Source organism: Ciconia boyciana, chromosome 15 (genome assembly GCF_034638445.1).
Source record: "Ciconia boyciana chromosome 15, ASM3463844v1, whole genome shotgun sequence".
NCBI classification, from domain to species: Eukaryota; Metazoa; Chordata; class Aves; order Ciconiiformes; family Ciconiidae; genus Ciconia; species Ciconia boyciana.
Window position 1 is genome coordinate 5,857,494 of NC_132948.1, and position 18,013 is coordinate 5,875,506.

Consider the following 18,013-nt stretch of genomic DNA (forward strand, 5'->3'; position numbering starts at 1 on the left):
TCAGCTTTTGTACCCAGCTGAGGATTTACAAAAATAAAATCCCGTATTTCCACACATCATAATTCACAAAAGACCAGCTACTGACTCCCAAGGGAGGTGTGACTGCAATCTAAATGTTGCTGAGCCTCGTAGAGCACTCCTCTTCCCCACTCCTAGGCCTAGGCCAGAGTGATGGGAAAGGTGACAAGTTATTGAGCCACTGGGTTTCATTTCCAAGAAGTGCCTTTGGGTGACAGTGGAGATACACTAAAGCCATCAGCCAGTGTGTTAGGGCTGACAAAAGATTGATCCATGGATGAAAGAAGCAATTTCTCTGCAATTCTGAAGCACAAAGTTTACTAGCTGTTCTCCTCTCTGCTTTCAGAGAGCTTCAAACAGCCCTCAAGGGAGAAAAAGGAACTTCAGTTTACACAAACCATGTCCACTTAGTATATTTAACTCATGCACAGTGTTCATAATTCACCAAGTCATTTTCCATGTCCTGACAAACTCCTGCCATGGGTAGCTCCTCCCATCACAACTTTCTTTTCTACCCCGTTTCCCAAGATAGTCCAGAAACAGAACATACTCTGTGCCAAAAAGTCTTCTCCTTTGAACAATCCAACCCAGGGCTGTTCTCGCAACAAACAACCAGGATGGACAATACCTCCCTCTCTTCTGTTTCAGCCCTAATGTTCATGAAAGTGCCAGATTCAGCTTTGCAAACTGAAGTCCTTTTTTCCAGAACAGATTTAGCTCTGGTAGAGGCAGCGGCAGTGTCACATTGATGCTGGAGAGGGATATGTATGTCTTTGCCTGGTAAGTGAGGTCAGCCTTGAGATTGACTTCCCACCTTTCAATACTGGGTTATGGTCTCCGACTAGTAGAAATGCAACAAATCCATTGACTCATTGTTTAAAGGTGACTGTAGAGAAGTAAAACTCACATAACAAGGGGTATTTAGGAAGGGAACTTGTCAGATAAAAGGTTCTGGTTTAGCACTTACTACCTGTTTTCTTGCCTGAAGACAAATGAAAATATACTTGCAGAAATACAGGTTCTTTTTCCATTTGCAACCGGGATCAGGAAGCTCACAATAAAGGAAATCATTACTGTTACCTGCATATCCTAACTGACCAGCTCTGGCTTCTGTAGTTGCAGCCATTGTCAATGGTTTTATGCCACAAGGAATTAAAAACAGTTTCTGTGCAGCATCCACATTAGTTACTTCTCTCTTGCATTAGGTGAGACACTGACAATGAGCCTACAGTAGGATTATCACCGTTAAAAAGTTACCTGACTAGCCTGGCCGCACGATTTGTTTGCCGTCCTCTAAGTTAAAACCGAACCTTGCACCTTACCAACATTTTACTCAGCAACATACCAAACGTATTTAAGCCTGAGCCTATTTCTGTTCACAGAGATGAAAGTTATGCTAATGCCTGAAGCTAGTGCGGGAGACAATTATTCTCGAGCAAACTCTCCCCAGGCTAAAGAATCCTGGGTTTCCTGAAGGCAGTTCTGCCCCAGCTTTTCCAGAATATCTTCTTCAGAAATGGAATTAGGCCCATAAGAGAGCTGTCATTTAAATGTATTTGCCAATGAGAGGTCATCTTAAATAAACCTCAACATACTTGCACTCTCATTCCATGTTTAGCCAAACAATGTAATAGGTTTTCTTCAGCAAATAAACCAGAATTCAGCAAAAATAAAAGCAGCAAAATCAACACCCACCCCCCCCTTTTTTTTTTAACCATCATCCTCTACCAGGCAAAATACTAAATCTACATCAGTATTTTGGCAGTAAGGAAATATTCTCAAAACAACAGTATCGCAGCAGTAACGTCTTCTGCTTTGGAAATGTGTTACCTTGATGTTTATACAACCACAGGAGACCATTCAACAATGGCAATGTGTTAATTCCATTGACATTATCGCTCAAATTCAGTCACAGGTGTTGGCGATTTCTTTTTTTACATGGCTCTTTCATCTAAAAGAGAATAAGGCAGGACATAATGGATGGTTAGTAACATATTGTTAAATGGTTACAAGACACAGGAAATTTCAACTGGGGAATGGGAAAAACTGAAAAATCCAAGTAAGTGTTGATTAGAAAAAAAGACTTGTTTTTGCTGCACTGAATTATCCCAATTTCTCAGCAATCAGAGCTAAGGACTCTCAAAAAAACTGAACGTGTTCTACACTTATATAAGCAGACACTTGTTAGTCTTCTCCAGAATTCTGCTCATGGGAAGCTATGTGTTATTCACCATGACAAAAATTCAGGTGACTTTCTGTATTGCTCTTTTTTAACTCAACTATGGGAGGGGTTCCTAGTGGATATTAATATTAATTCACTCAAAATGAAAAAAGCCATAGTTTTAACTAAAATTGGTTTGAAGATAAAATTATAAACAATTTAAGATATATAAAAATGTCTTAGCTTCAAATTCAGTGGCCATTTGGGGTGGTGGTTTCTTTTTTTTTCTTGGACAAATAGTTTCCATTTTATGGACATAGAAAATGGAAGATAAATGGTTAATTGAAAAACTCACCATCTAGTGGGAAAGCTTGGATGCACAATTCAGTTATTTTGACTCTTATGATTTAGCCAATAAATCAATGGTGTTATTATGAAATAGGTGCAGAAAGTGAATACTGACAAAGCCCAGAGAGAGAACACACCAAGAACGAGCCAGCTTCTCCTCAGTAAATATTCAGTAAATATCACCACCTCTGCTGCTGCTGTTCTGAAAGCCACCAGGATTTCCTTGCTGGAACAATATCAACTAGTGAGGATGGGGGAGAAAAGCTCTTAAAGAAAGTGATATTCCTAATAAACACCCTGTCCCAGGGATCACATAAAGACAGGTATCACTAACTTCATTTTGTGATCTCCCTTCCTGGAACTTGTGTAGATAATGCCAGTTGCTCTCCAAAGCTCATCTATATGCCATAGCCATCATAATTTCAGGGAGAATTAATTGGGGAATTTTGACTTCCTTAGTACTGCTCTCAAATTAATGTAGCAAAATTTTAAAACTATAGTTTGTTCCTGTTTACTCCTATTGATTTGTTATCTAAACCTCACGTTACATTGTCATTTTATTTGCACACCCTACCATACCCAAGCCTATTCTTCATAGTCACTCAGTCTCCCACAAATTTCATTTGGGCTGAGATTTTTACCAGCAGAGATACTTCCACCTTTCTTTGGCCTTTTGCATTTTTCAGTGGTTAACTGTGAACTCTTGAGTTTGCAAGTACTGAGGAAGTTAAGCCTATTTATTTTAAAGCACCTATTTTCAATCAAAATTTTAGTTGTAGAAATACTTCAGGTCATTAAAGAAATTGTATACAATGTAAGCCTATGGTGAAATATAAGCTGATGATGCCCTTTGCTACTTTCATTGAAATCAACAGTGGTCATTTATATTTAGGTACCTTGTTGAATCAGGCACATATTTTAGAAGAAATCTTGTCCTCCTCCTCTCTCCCTCTTTGCCAGCAGACTCTCTACACTTGGAAATAACATTTCCATATTTTCATATTCTTTACAGCTACTTTTCCGTTTGTCTTCATAGTACTAGATAATGCGTCAGTTGCTGCACTGTGCTGTCTTTGTATCCGAGTTGTCATTACTGAAATGTGACCATACAAACTGGGCATTATAATGGTAACATAAATATTTCTGAGTTTCACTGAAATTGCAAGAAGTTAATCTTATTAAAAAAGCAAATGCAGGAGGAGTGCATGTAAGCACATACTATTGACTCTCTCTTACATTTTAATTCAATTGTCAATTGTCTAAAAGTGAACTCATTAATTTAGACGGTAACATCTCCAGAGCAGTCATCTGAATTATGTGCAGTTGTTAAAGGACCTTGTGTCTGCCTCTTACCAGCTGCCAATACACATGTCCGAGGAGCTCAGCCTGGGGAGTTGTTCTGCTCCTCCAGAGCGAGGGTTGCGGTGCTCAGGCCAGGCTCAGCACCTGTCATCCCAGCTGAACAGGGATGTATTTGTGGCCGAGGGGGAGGCGGTGGAAGACCTCGAGGGATTAAAATGACTCTGAGGCTGTAGGCTTTCTAGCAATCCTGCACTGCTTTCTCATTTTTTTCTTACATTGAGAAAATCCGCTTTCTTAACAACTTCCAAAGAAAAGTACAGGCCTGGAAAACCTTGCCAGTGTAGGAGAATCTTTGCTCAGTTCATTGGAAGAGTGATTTTGAGACAATGAAAAGCATCACAGTGCATCCAAGAGTGTACCAGTAAATGCACTCGGCTCGTTTGGCTTCTACAGAAAGACCCATGTCTCTGTCTTCTCACTGTTGAAATGTGCACAGTCTGACAGCACTGCCAATGGCTAGTTCTAACTGCACGGGCAGAATTTAAGGCTTCTTTATGCTAGCAAAGCAAGGGGATCAACAGACCCAGGTTATCAACAGGAAACTCCTGCACTACTTTTTGCAGCAATACTTTACGATGTGCAATCCTGAGCTGTTATTATGTTCAAGAAAGCCAAACTGAAAAATCATCTTGTACCACTGCTACTTGCTGTGAGACAACACGTCAGACACTTTGTTTTGCTCCCAGGAAAGCCCATTTACTTATTAAGTATAGGAAGCATTTCCAGCAGTGCCGTCTATTGGGAAAGTCATAGCAGCACTGTTATTTGTTTGAACTTGCATTGATTACTTGAGTGCATAGCGTTGCAAATTGATATTGTAAGCTCAGTAACTTCCACTATAAATTTCTAAACCTTAATTTTTTTTTCTAACCCAATCTAACTTAATGGAAATCTAATATACAGTCTAGACATTCCTAAGTGACAAATTTCCATATTCAAACTACTGCTTTCTGACATTCATATAACATGGTGGTTTTATATGTCGGCTCAATTAACAAGTTAATCTATTCTTTGAGAATACATCTAGTGCCATCTCTTAAGAGGAAAAGAAAATGATCATTGCAATCTTATTGAAGGAGTTACATTTTATATACAGTCACACATTTAGAAGAGAAAATGTGACTCTTCATACATTTTAGTGTGTAACTTCAGGAAATTAAATCTCTGCTGTGACTTACATTACAAGGAATCAAAGAACGCTTCTAAAGTACAAAGCTTTTCTGCTCATACAACATCCTTTACTAATTATTACTGAACAGTATGTGTTCAGTGCTATATTAGATAATAGTTCATGCTATGTATATTTGCAAATAAAACTCAGTTGCATATTATTTCTTGTGAACAGCCCTCCATACCTGTCAAAAACCTCAGAGAAGTAAAAAGAAAAGAATGTGAATATGTAGACAGGTTCTTGATCCAACTGTAGTTATACATAACAATTAATCATTCACACAGGAAGCACTAGGTCTAAAATGCCTTTGGCCTGCTACATGGCCTTTCACTTGTAGTTAGAATAACATTACTCTAACTAAAATTAAATGAATACCATTCCAATGTGGTTCTCATATGCTTATACCATATATGAACTTTGTTTATATTCCATTTATACTGGAATTCAGTGTTGTTTGCAGGGTCTCTGAAAGAGAAGGAAGAGAAAAAGATAGGCTGAGAAATAAAAATTGAGACGGGGATATCAGTGTCTCATCTGAGAGCAAAAGCTACTTTTTACCACATATGTTGACTTGGTTTTAGACAGGCAGTTTCCTTCAATAAGACAATGTACTTAGAGAGACATTGCGAAGTGTTCCTCCCACTGGGATTATATAATTGAATGCTTTTGTACCAAGCTATATACACAACCATTTAATTGCGCAGATAAATCTTAAATACAGGCAGAAGTGTATTTACTTTTTTTACTTTACAGATTTTACTTTTCCCCTTGGTAGAAGTGACTTTGTTTTTCTGATTCTGCAGTCAGTTCGTGGCCTCAGCTCCACCTCACTATCCTGTTTCACGTGCATTTCTGCAAGATGACTACAGTACTCGATCTTAGCTCCTGACTACTTTAGATAACAGACTGTTACACAAGATTTTTTCCAAGCTTGAAAGCTACATATTTCTTCCATCATTTTCATACACATTTTTGTCCATAATTAGAATTTTACTTTAACAAAACTATCTCAAAACACTTTACAGATCCATGAGTTGCATGTTTATCACCTACTCTTGGGCGCAGTTACAATGGTACAAACCCCATGCCACTGCAATGAACTAGGATTGAATTAATCAGGATTTACACTGACAAAGCTGAAAGCATTATTTGAGTCCTTTTACACAAGATTAACTGCTAAAAGATACTCTTTCTCTCCCCCATTATAATATGCTGCACATTAAGAGAATGGAAAACACCCAGTAGGCTTTTTATAGGGGAATTAAAAAAAAAAAGGGAGAAAAAAGGAAAAACAGAGTTATGGGGCAAACAGATTTCGTGTGAAAAGCAAGTCTATAGCGGACCTGTTTTCCTGCTAAGTTGCAGTATTAATGGCAACAAAGCGAGCGGGGTCTTTTTGTTTGGTTGGTTTTTGCTATGGCCAGGAACATGGGACAGAATCCTGTAAACAGACTATGAGGATTCTCATTCCCTCTGCTTTGAATCAGACTATATATTATGAAAAGAACGTATGGTACAGTAGCAGAAAGCCGATAGAAGTGAGGTCAAAACCAGCAATGTAATTTAGTCTTTCAGAAGTTTAAAGATAGATTCTGGTCATCCATTTTAGGTTTTGGTGTGGGGTGGGGGTTGGTTTTTTCCCTTCCTTTTTTTTTTTTCCTTTCCCTTTTTTTTTTCCCCTTTCCCTTTCTTTTTTTCCCCCTCTTTTTCTTGTCTGTCCTAGGGCCCCCTCTAGCGCTCCCAGAGCGGACAGTGACACGGGATGAACTTTGGGCACAGGCCTATACAGAGATGCACTCACAGCCTTGAGACTGCACTCCAGCCAGACCTGCCACATGCCTTCTTCTTATTCATACATGACATGTTATTAGGAATAAATCAATCCATAGGATAGAAAATATTTCTGAGATAATATACAGAAAAGCCCCTCGACATCCATAGCTACTGTGCTGTTGCATCTGAGCATTGCAAGGTTGCAACTTGAGCCAGCATGGGAGCCTCTGCAAACATCGAATTCCTAAAGACATGGCAAACAGCTCGTGTGCTTGTTAGAGATGGCTTGTGTGTGTGTGTGTGTGATCAAACAAATGTGCATGTTGCATATATAGTCTCTATGGCCCCAATACTTTAAGGGACAGCTGTGGCCAGAAGAAATCCACAGGCAGCAAGATACCCACATTACGTAAACAAAGCTGCACAGAGGTCAGTGAGCTCTAAGACAGCTTTGAAGACTGGAACAGGGGATCTGGATTTGGCTAACAACTGCTTGCTGATGGGGTGTCATCCTCATACAGGCATTAGATAAACAGCAGTAGGAACAAGGAGAGATGTGTCTTTAAACCTCTGATGAGATTTGCCTGGAGTCTCTAAGTATTAATGCGAAAGAGCCGTTCAAATGAAGATAAGTCGTCCTCCAGAAGCCAGCAAACCTCAGATGCTGGTCTGTTACCCTTCACAATGCTACCTGTTGCACTGTGCCCTGCAACAACAGCAGCTGAGTCCTCCACAGGGAAGTTCTCACAAAGGCATAACTTGGGCTCGCACAGGCGGTGGTACAGCACCCCAAGGTTACTCCCAAAATCCTGACACATGCTTCAAAGCTTAGCACTAGTGGATTCCTAGTCATTGGCTAGAAGAAACGGAAAGATGGCCATGACCATTCAGCACCTACACTGAAGTTCTTACCACCATCTTCAACTGCAAGAACAAAGCTTCTTCATCCCAGCTTTACATGACTAAGAGATCGTAAGATTTATGCCTGCTGCTTTTTCTTCTGAGCATCCCAATTCATCTACCCTGCCACTTTTTTTCCTTAAAGAATATGACAAGCACCTGCAGGAACAGAAATGAGCTTCGCACAGTGTGTAACACTGTACACACAAGCTACGTACATGTCGGATTCTTCAGCTTCATTGAAATATCAACACCACTGCCAAAACCAGAATGTTGAATTTAATGATGGTGTGATCCCACCCTGGATGGTAAGACTTAGTCTACTCTCACCTGGCCCCTCTGTTTCCATTCAGTCCATTTTGTCTCCTAATCAGCTTCGGCTGCCATGCCTTCCTCAACTTTTCCTGGTCCCTTTCTCCCTGACCATATGGTGTTTATTTTGGCTGCAAAAGACATTAATTTCATTATTCATGAGGAAATCTCATTCTAATTAAAAAAAAACAAAACAAGAGACAACAACTGACAAACCCTAGTACATGATAAAATTAAGGAAGATACTCGGTATCTTCCTTGATTAGATATTTTGGTTGTGGAATGAAACATTATTAGCCTTTGAAGAACACCATTTCTGAGACAGTGGGCAGAAGCCACTAATGACAGCTGTGCCCAACAAAATTAATTATTAGTAAAACACTAATCCTTGCCTCAGAGAGATAAAGTCTCAATGGTCTTAACTATACATAGATTATATAATCCTTGTGCCCGGAAATGAAATTGCATTAAACACAGCCAAATCCCAGTACTATATACCTTAACAATGATCAGTGAAAGGTATCTTACCATGTGTAAAAACAATGCCCAGTAACAGCACTGAAGTATATCAACTATCCACAAATTACTCTCAACATCTGATTCAAAATAATTTATTTTTCTGTTTGCTTTGGAACAAAGATGTTTTAGCTATTTGCCTGGAAATCTTAAGTTTGGCTTTTCTGGCGGGGTGTGGGGGGGGTGACCTCCCCCTCACCCCACTTGGTCACAGACCCTACCTTTAAGTTTACTTTAGGCACCAGACATTCCTGTCCCTATAGCTTCACAGAGAAAAACCAAACCAAAAAAATACAAAAGTAATATACTTCAGTAGCTGCCATTTATTTGTCTGGCACATTAGAAAGACACCTGGGAACGCTGAGATTCCAGAAGCAACGATTACCCAGTAAATCCTGAAGACAGATGTTGTGTTTACGTTTGATATGCTACTTGGTAAGTTGGACCTTGCCTATACTTGGATTTGAAACTATTACAACTAGGATTAGACTGAAATAAAATAAATTACTTCAAGTAAACTCATAGCTAACTGCAGTTTTACCATAATGCTTTTTTTCCTTGAAAATTCCACAAAATTATATTGCCAGGCTTCATAAGATGCCATATAAAGTGAATACTTCTCTTTGTAAGGATTTGCAGTTCTTGCTCCAAGTACCTTCAGGGATGGTGCTTCAGACAAACATTGTATGTAAATGCATCCAGTGATCTTCACTTCAGAATATGGCTCCTTGAACTGAAGAACTACATAAACTGTACTTACAGAGAGATGATTTCACACGTATAGAAGAAGAACGGCTCCTCTAGCATACATCAGCAGTAATACCCATTGTGGAAGATGGCCCACAGCTGAGCAACACACAATTTAGTCATGAGCAGAAGGGAAGCATTTGAAGGAGGTGGCCTGTGTAGTTCAGCCTCAGTAACTTCTTGAGCTTGAGAAAAAGTCCTTGAGCTACCCAAGAGCACAATGTGAATAAAAGATCACAGATTAAAAAAAAAAAAGGAAAAACAGGTGAGAGTTTTGAATACAGGATAAAACAAGTTGCACAGTTGTGTAGTTTGAAGATTAAAATGAGTTTAGAACAGATCAGCAAAGTCCAGCTCTCTTTGCTGATAGGAACAGTTTCACTTATTGTTCTACCTTTCCTTAACCAGCAAAAAATTAAATCCTTCTCAAAAAGCAGGACTAGAAGTCAAAAGAAAGCTCAAGATCAGACATTTCAGCAAGCTCTGGAGAAAGGGGGAAAAAAAAAAAAAAGGCAAAATGCCTAATGCCAAGAAATCCTGAAGAATAATAAAGGAAAACAACCATTTTCATTGACCAAATTGAATTAAGAAAATAAAATGCTCTGTCTTCATATATCAATCCCATGCCAGAAGCACAGACCTAAGAATTTAAATGTGATCTTAAAGTTAGCCATACATTTAAGAATATACATTAGCCAAAAAGCCTATGTAGTCTACTCTCTTTGGGTGAAAGAGCCCTATTTAGAATTACATCCTCTGAGTTGCGTTCCATTTCTCATAAGAAGCTGATTTACTTTTTCCTGTGCTATCTTATAAAAAAATAAAGATTATGCCTGATAATCTAAAGCTACCATAGCCTATTACCAGTCAATGGCTATCCAGTATGCTATACACTGTATTTATAACTTACACCAAATTAAAGAGCAAACACTGAAAACATATTACTATTGAAAATAGCCATTTGCTTTTACCATTCAGTTACCTAATCTTTTCCACATCGGTTGCATCCAGCTTACCTATCACTTGTAGTAAGTGAACAAGTTACACGAACAGTTGCTAATGTGCCCAAAATGTACATGGTCACTTGCTTACAAATTACATTTTCTTCAAAACAAATAACCCAGAATATGGGAATAAACTTGCAATACAAAGTTTGATGCTGCTTCTTTTTATCCAGGGTCCATTCACCATTCTTAGGGTGAATGAGAGCGATCACTGTAATAGTGGATTAAATGCTAATTTGTACAGCCAAATATTCTGTGTGATCCTGTTCACCATGTGTTGTCTTCCCCCTTATGTTGTTCATCAGCATTCAAAGTTACTCAGACAGTTGAAAAAGAATTCAGATCATGTCTCAATGGGGAAGTGAACTCGTTTGCAGGCAATCTTGGCAACACTGGCTGACCCAGGTTCTGGGTCACACAAGACCAAACCCATCCGAAGAGCTCTGGCAGTCTTCAGAAAAGGAAGAGGCTTCCCCCCACCCCCTTCCTTCACTACCTTCTTATCCAAGAAATAAAAGGAAGGGAGGAGTAGTACTTTTTCCAGAACCATGGCACCTTGCCCTCTCAGACAGAGACAACAGTAGATTTCAACTTTATTAGAAAAAAACAAAAGTTTATACAAAGCTCTGCATTTTACAGAAAACCACCTCCCCCAAACACAAAGAAATCTGACATTGCAAGCTGTATGCATTTTCTTTTTTCATATACATACATATATATATGTACATACACATATATATATGTGTGTGGGTGTACACGTGTGTATATATAGTGTGTGACATGTATTTTTTTTTGCATGGTTTGCATTCATTATTTTACCAAGTTAACATTTAGTAGAAAAAAAAAAAGGATCTTTGTTACCATTATTTTCCCATATAAATAACTGTGAGCAGTCCCTCTGCAGATAGATAAAAAACACCTTTTCGTGTCATTCTGTAAAAAACAGACATTACTGAAATGGTATTGAAATCTTTCAAGTTTTTTCAATACCACCATAAAAATATCATCTAGCCCCCAATTCAAAATGCTTGTCCAAGGCATTAGAAGAGAAGGGACTGTAAGACAATTCTGGAAAGATCAGTTCTGTAAGCCAACATTCAGGTAGATCATTTTTGCTGGACCTCATACATTGGTGTGAAATGAGCACAAATGGGAGGCCAACCTCTCTGCCTGGAAAAGCTGGTTCTTTGCCTATTGTCACCGAGTCAAATTCCAACAAAGCACCCAGCAGTGCCAAGGAGCTGACAGACTCTCAGCTCACCCTTCTTGCCCCGCAACAAAGCCATAAACTTCCTTGATGCAATTAAAACCTCTACCAGCTCAGCAAATTTTTCCTACTCCATTCACCTTAAAAGGAGCTGTTGGACTAATCCTGGCATGGCTAGACAGACATTAGGTTGTTGAATTATTGGGGGAAAAACTTAACTAGTGGGGAAAATGCAAAAAGTCGACTAAAAGGAAGAAAATGCTATAGAAAAGAGCTATTGGAGTGACTCCCAAGGCTCTGGTTTGAAGAAGCAGGAACAGTAGAGAGATGTGAGTTGCAGCTCAAAACATCCTTGCATTTACTGAAGTTAAAGGTGACAGCGTGGTCCAAATTAATTAACTCCCTGGTAAACAATCATTCTTTCCATCAAGCACCATGATGGGGAGAATGGCGAAGATTTTGAAGGCAATACAAGTGGTAGTGGTGATAACAAAGGTAATGAAAGTGAAGAACGCAATGATGTGGATTAAATGGAGAGTAATGCCAACGAAGATGTTTCGACTGCCAGAGATGCTGGCAACAAGAAGAATGGTTATATGGTTGGTGTTGATGATGGCCAGAATTCATTCATATGTCCATGTAGTCATCATCTTCATCAGTATCACTTTCCAGTGAGGACTCCTGGCTTGAGGTCTCTAAGATTTCCAAAGCTGGCTGACAAAGGCTCTCCTTCTTTACATTCGCTGCAGACTGAGCAGACAAAATAGCAGACTGATCCCAAAAAGAGAGAGAAAGAATATATTGCTAAATAGTCAGGATAAACCCATAATCACAGGGATAAAAGCCAACTGGTTGCTATTCCTTCACATTCAATAGCTCTCTTACTTCTATAAAAGATATGGCATCCTAATGTGAAACAACATAACATTTACCAGTAGGCTTCCCCACACTTAATATTCTGCTAGCTTCCACTAACCTAAGAATTGCAATGGCTGCACTAGCTCCCTCACCCATTTCTGTAATTCTTCCTAATTCTCTCAGAAAAGCGGTAAGGACTAGAAGAGCTATGATTTCACCCATGGCCAATATTTCACCAGTCCTTTAAAACTGGTTCCTGTTGATAACAGCTAGCATCTTCTTCTACTACTTATTCTATCTCCGGTTACGAACTGGGGACAGGAACTGTTGCTCCTTTCATACAAGTATTTTACTGAGGGGAGAATTAAGATAAAAACAATAATCTAAAAAAATTACTGTTTCCCTTTTATTACCTTTAATTTTTGCTTGGTCTCTTCTGAAATGCTGCCCTTTGGAGAAAGGAGGGTGGGAGTGGGTGGAGTGACAGTGATCTCAGGTGGAAATTTGGTGACAGATGAAGGTATGAAAAGCTTTGGCATGTTGGGCAGAATGCGAGTTTTTACTCGGGTGCCATCTGTCTTGTTCTGCTGACTTCCCAAAGTCTGTGAACTGGAGCTGAGTTCAGGCTTGGAACTGGAGGCTAAACAGAAAATAATAAGAAAAAACATGTTAGGAAGCTATCTAGGATTTCAGATGTCAAAGAAGAGGGAACGGTTCATTGTTAGACATATGGCTGACTCAAAAGGCCTTTCTTCAAGCCTTGCTTTTAATTAAGGCTTAGAAACAGAAGAAGAAAGTGCCTCAAGATTCTATAATGACAACTGGAATCCAGAAATAATTTTAAAAAAAAAATCTTACCAGACAGCAGAAACTCAGTCTGACCAAGCATGACAAGTGGCAGTGTAGCACTGACCCATCTACATCTAGTTAGAAGGCTACTACAAACACCATTTTCCCACTTGTTGTTTCAGATGCAATCATCTTATCTTTGCAATCTCTAACTGCCTCTCCATTCTGTAATGCAACAAATAAAACTACTTAGCTTTACTTATGAGTCTTAATTTCCTCCCCCATAGCATTACCTCTTTAATTACTGAGACAGCAACTCCTCAACAATTTAAGAAAAATGTATGGTAACGCCTGTCAAAATTTCCTCATTACTCTTTTCAAATCCTGCCATAAAAACCTCCTTGGTGTGCTCATGCCACTGTCTGCCACACTAGTTTCCACATACTTCCCAAGTGTCTCAGCTTGTGGTCTTTACAATGCAGACTTGCTCAGACAGGGCTCATCTCAGGAAGTAAAGAGCGATCTGGCCCTTCCTTGGGCACTATCACGTTACAAAATTATATATATGCAACAATAACCAGTAGAAGACAGTGCTCTCACATTAAAAACGGAGAATTTGTTAAAAGAGATTTCTTGATTTCTTACTAATAATGCTGCTTCATATGGAGTCAAAACTATTTTTTTTTTAAAGTTATATGAATGCAAACACCAGAGTCTATCTCAGACTGATAATAATGGCAGGTGTTCATATACATTTTTACAGATTCAGTCTTGTCAAATCCATCTCTTGCAGATTTCTGGAACTGACATGGCCACTTAAACACAGCAAAATAAAATGCCAGCTTCCTGATGCTATCCTGAAAAACAACCAGCAGTAGAACTAGCTACTAAGGGATGTAAAATTGAATTGTATGTACTCAACTGTACACAAGAATGTAAGAACTGCCACAACAGATGAGGCATGGCTTTCCATCAAGGTCAGTGACCCGTCTCCATGGGCAGCCAATCATTTCAGAGTAGAGTACCAGAAATGTTGCAGTAATCAGACACAGGATAATCTGCCTCTCACAAATAAGGAAATACAAGATAACCCAAACATGAATATCTAGATTATGCCTGCCTGAAATATCAAGTTTTACATTTTTTCAATTAAAACACCAACTCCTACTTCTCTTGGGAAGGGGGAAGAGGAGGGATAGAAAGCGTTAACTGCTATAATGCTGGTTTTTATGTTTACTCAGACTGAGTCAGGTTTTGTGAAAAATCATTTCCTTCTGCTAAATATTCCAATAGTGTAATCCAAAGCGTTGTCATATTGCCCCATGTAAGATTTCAATTAAGAAAAATTCTACTTTAAAGGATGCACAAACTATATAGCGTGATAGCCTGGTACTGGGTAGTTTTTTATTTGGCTTTGCTGCCGTGGTATTTAGCATGTGAGTCATGCACCAAAAAGAATAACCATTAAGGGACGACAAGACACTTTCCCAGGAAGCTGGGACATTGCCAGGAATGCCTCTAAACTCTGGAATACTTGACTGGAAGGCAGGCAGAGAAACTGAGGAATATGCATCACAACTATCCATCGATCAATCCCTACAGACTGATCCACAGCTAACCACCCATTTCCAGAATTCTCTGAAGCACAGAAAGCTCCTACCTTGGGTACAAACATGTCCCAAATTTGTGCTGGTCACCGATTCCACTTGCCAGCAAACAGGCTCTGGTGATGGTGCAACAGTAGCCATTTTCATCTGCTGACAAAGCCGTGACTCCTGTTGCTGAAATCCAAGCCCCTCCAAAGGCACTTCAAGCTCTTCTTCCTCTTTATTAATGAAATATAATTCACAGATTAGGAGACATCCTGATCTCTCTCCTAAGCCTTGATCCTTTTGCTGTCTAACCAACTGGTAGAAATTTTTTTTAACCCTGGCTCTATTTCTAAACCGTAACATGAGTGAAATTAAATATTGGCAAGCTAAGATGGCAATACCAACTTTTTCATACTTGATGCCATCAATTCAATCTCTTAAAAAAAGAAAGTAAATGTCATTTTAAAAGTGAAAGAAAAAATTATTGTGTATGACATTTTGTTATCTCTGCACAGCTGCAAGAAAAACACATGCAACTGACCATTCTCCTTTGGAGATGTGAGGGTTGAAACACCTGCCATGCATGCAGAGCAAAATCCATTGCCCTTAATGATGAGCCAGCTGTGACTGATGGGTCCCCTCTCTGGTCTGCAACCACAGGTACATGCTACACTGAAGTGCAGCTTACTGGTAAGTAATATTAATTACTGTAAACATCCAGTAACAGGGACAAATCTGTTTTTTATGAAACCAATATCAAGTTATACTAAATGCCCACTTTTCACTGATATGTCCACTGTAAATACGTTAGTCTAAAATTCCCACCTTCTGCTATTCCAGAACTTGGGATGTTTATAACTCAGCATCCGTGTATATCTGTGTACAGTCTCTTTATTACATACCAGCTCTATCTGCTTTTAAATTAATGCAGTGTTAAACCAGTTTTCTTATACACTGAGCTGCATATTGTACATAACAAGAGCAATTTTCACTGAACTACTGAGAGCTACTGATGCCCTTTCTGGGAAGGGCAGACTGAAACAGCAGCTAGCCTTTCAAGGCTACGGACACACAAACAAGCTCTTATTCTCTGATAAAAATGAAGATATCCTTCAAAAACAAAGGGCTGTCTAGTCTAATTTGAATCACCTTATATTTACACAGGCTAAGGTGTGCACAGACATCTATCACAGAGCAGCAGATGCAATATTCACAGTCTAACTTGCTCTAAAATTCTTGATATGTCCATGCTCTAAATTAATTTAGGATTTTGACAGTATGATGTCTTAAAAAGGAATATATATTTCAACCTTTCCTCATTGGAAAAATACTCCCACCCCCTCAAGTGTTGAAAACACTTATCCATCTTCATCAATGTAGATAAGAACTTGGAATTTACCATGGTAATATTCTCCTGTATGAGAGTTTCCCTTGCAGAAAATGCCTAAGACAACATTACAGCCTAACAGCGTGGTAAAAGGCAGATCAATGCAGTTAGAAAGATGCAACTTTTTTAATGAATTAGATTTTCTAGGGTCCTTGAATAATTTGTACAAAAAAAGGCTTACCAAAGCAGGCCGTTAAGTTCTTTCATCCACTAATTTTCATTGGTAAAGGAAAGAACCCATCATCTAAACTTGTAGCTGATAGCCAATGTAAGCCTTAGGATAAATTAGTTTGCTTGTAGAGAATTCTCCAATAGTTCCCAAAAAGGAAAGGTCACACACTACAGCACAAATCAGAGGCAGCTTCTGTTCTGTGATGTTCCACTCACTATCAAGCATAAAATGGAAAGGTCTAATGCAGAAGAATGTAGTTCTCATTCTCAGCACTCTCTTGCACATTTCTCTATGGATACTTCAAAATACAGCATTGGAAGCAGGAAAATAATAGTTTCATCTATACATATATTGTATTAATAGACCAAATCAGCTTAAAAACAACACAGAAGGAAGTACTTAACTACAGGAATCTTGACTACGAAAATCACAATTCATTGTTTCCCTGTTTAAGAAGCAGAGGATAGCTGAAGGATCATTTTGTGTATTTGCCTGCCCTTTATACCAGATACACGTATGATTTAACCACATGCTGACAAAGTACAAGAGACTGTACGAACAAGGATCAGCCCTAACGTGGCCTGAAGCCAATACACACATATCCCATTACACTGCTAGCGTCTGACGATAAGCTGTAGTCTAAACCCAGAAGACTCCTACACTGAAATGGCTACAAGACACTTGATCAAAAGATAGAAAGGAACATTACGTCAATATTTGAAGAAAAGCAAGATGAAAATGATGATTTCAGAAGATTATCCTACAAGACAGCTAAGAAGTCAACTCCTTTTTAACTTACTCCAAGACTCCAAACTCACAGTCTTAAGTATCTAGGGTAAGTACTAACAGAATCTTTCTTATCCACTTATTAACCATGAATACAAAATGAGTAATTAATTTAGCATATACAATACTATATACAAATAAACTGCAAATCCTACGGCCTCAACTATACTGCTAACTGAGAATAGTTTTGTATGTACACAACTGCTAAATTACATTAGAGGCTTATTAGTTCACCATTCAGAATAAGAGCTCTGACTTGCATTATTGTTTAATGACAAAACTCTACCTCTTATGCTGATTATAATCTGTTTAATTATAAGATATATCATTGCTTAAGCTGATTTGCTGTGCTTTATTTTAACTAAATTATGCCCCACTGACAAAAGCTCTTTTGAGCAGCCTATTTCTAGGAAGATGCTACAAGACTGATATCAGCCTATGGTCTTTTATGAGCAATCAGCATACTCCTAAGCATTTCCACCTTCCGTATCATATTTGGTTTTGTTAGTTTTGAAGATCCAGTTTTATAGTGTAGTAAAATTAGATTCATTTTTAATAAAATTATGTGTCAGCCCTTTTTCATGTAGAAGTGAATGGAAATGAAAGGGCAGGAGTCTGGCACACTAAGCATATTATTTCTATCACTGCACTTCTGGAAACAACACTTGTTAATATTCTATTAGGCTGCATCTTTCAGTACATGAGAAATCAAGAACCACTGTCTGTTAATCAATCCCTTGCTGTCAGAGGTGTTAAATACACAGTGACTGAATTCTATCCCCTGACTGGGTCATACACTTTATTTTTTTAGGACTGTGCAATTTTTAATTTTCTTCTTTTTTTTTTTTTTTTTTTGTAATAGTCACTTGAGTGGCATTATTTCCAAGTTAAAAATAAAGTTAATGAACAA

General features: G+C 38.6%; 1 protein-coding gene across 9 annotated transcripts in view; it reads right to left on the reverse strand.

Moving 5' to 3' along the window:
* Window positions 1-10,893: 10,893 nt before the first annotated feature.
* CABIN1 (calcineurin binding protein 1) overlaps window positions 10,894-18,013 on the reverse strand; it is a 121,437-nt gene continuing 114,317 nt past the window's right edge. For 8 of the 9 annotated variants that reach the window (XM_072879981.1, XM_072879980.1, XM_072879975.1 and 5 more), the window contains 3 exons: window positions 14,827-14,991; window positions 12,791-13,017; window positions 10,894-12,290 (listed from right to left, as the gene is read on the reverse strand). In XM_072879981.1, coding sequence (XP_072736082.1) covers window positions 12,147-12,290; window positions 12,791-13,017; window positions 14,827-14,991 — 536 coding nt within the window. In that variant the 3' untranslated portion in view covers window positions 10,894-12,146. The remainder of the gene's footprint in view (window positions 12,291-12,790; window positions 13,018-14,826; window positions 14,992-18,013) is intronic. The other variant, XM_072879979.1, reaches the window with a different exon arrangement.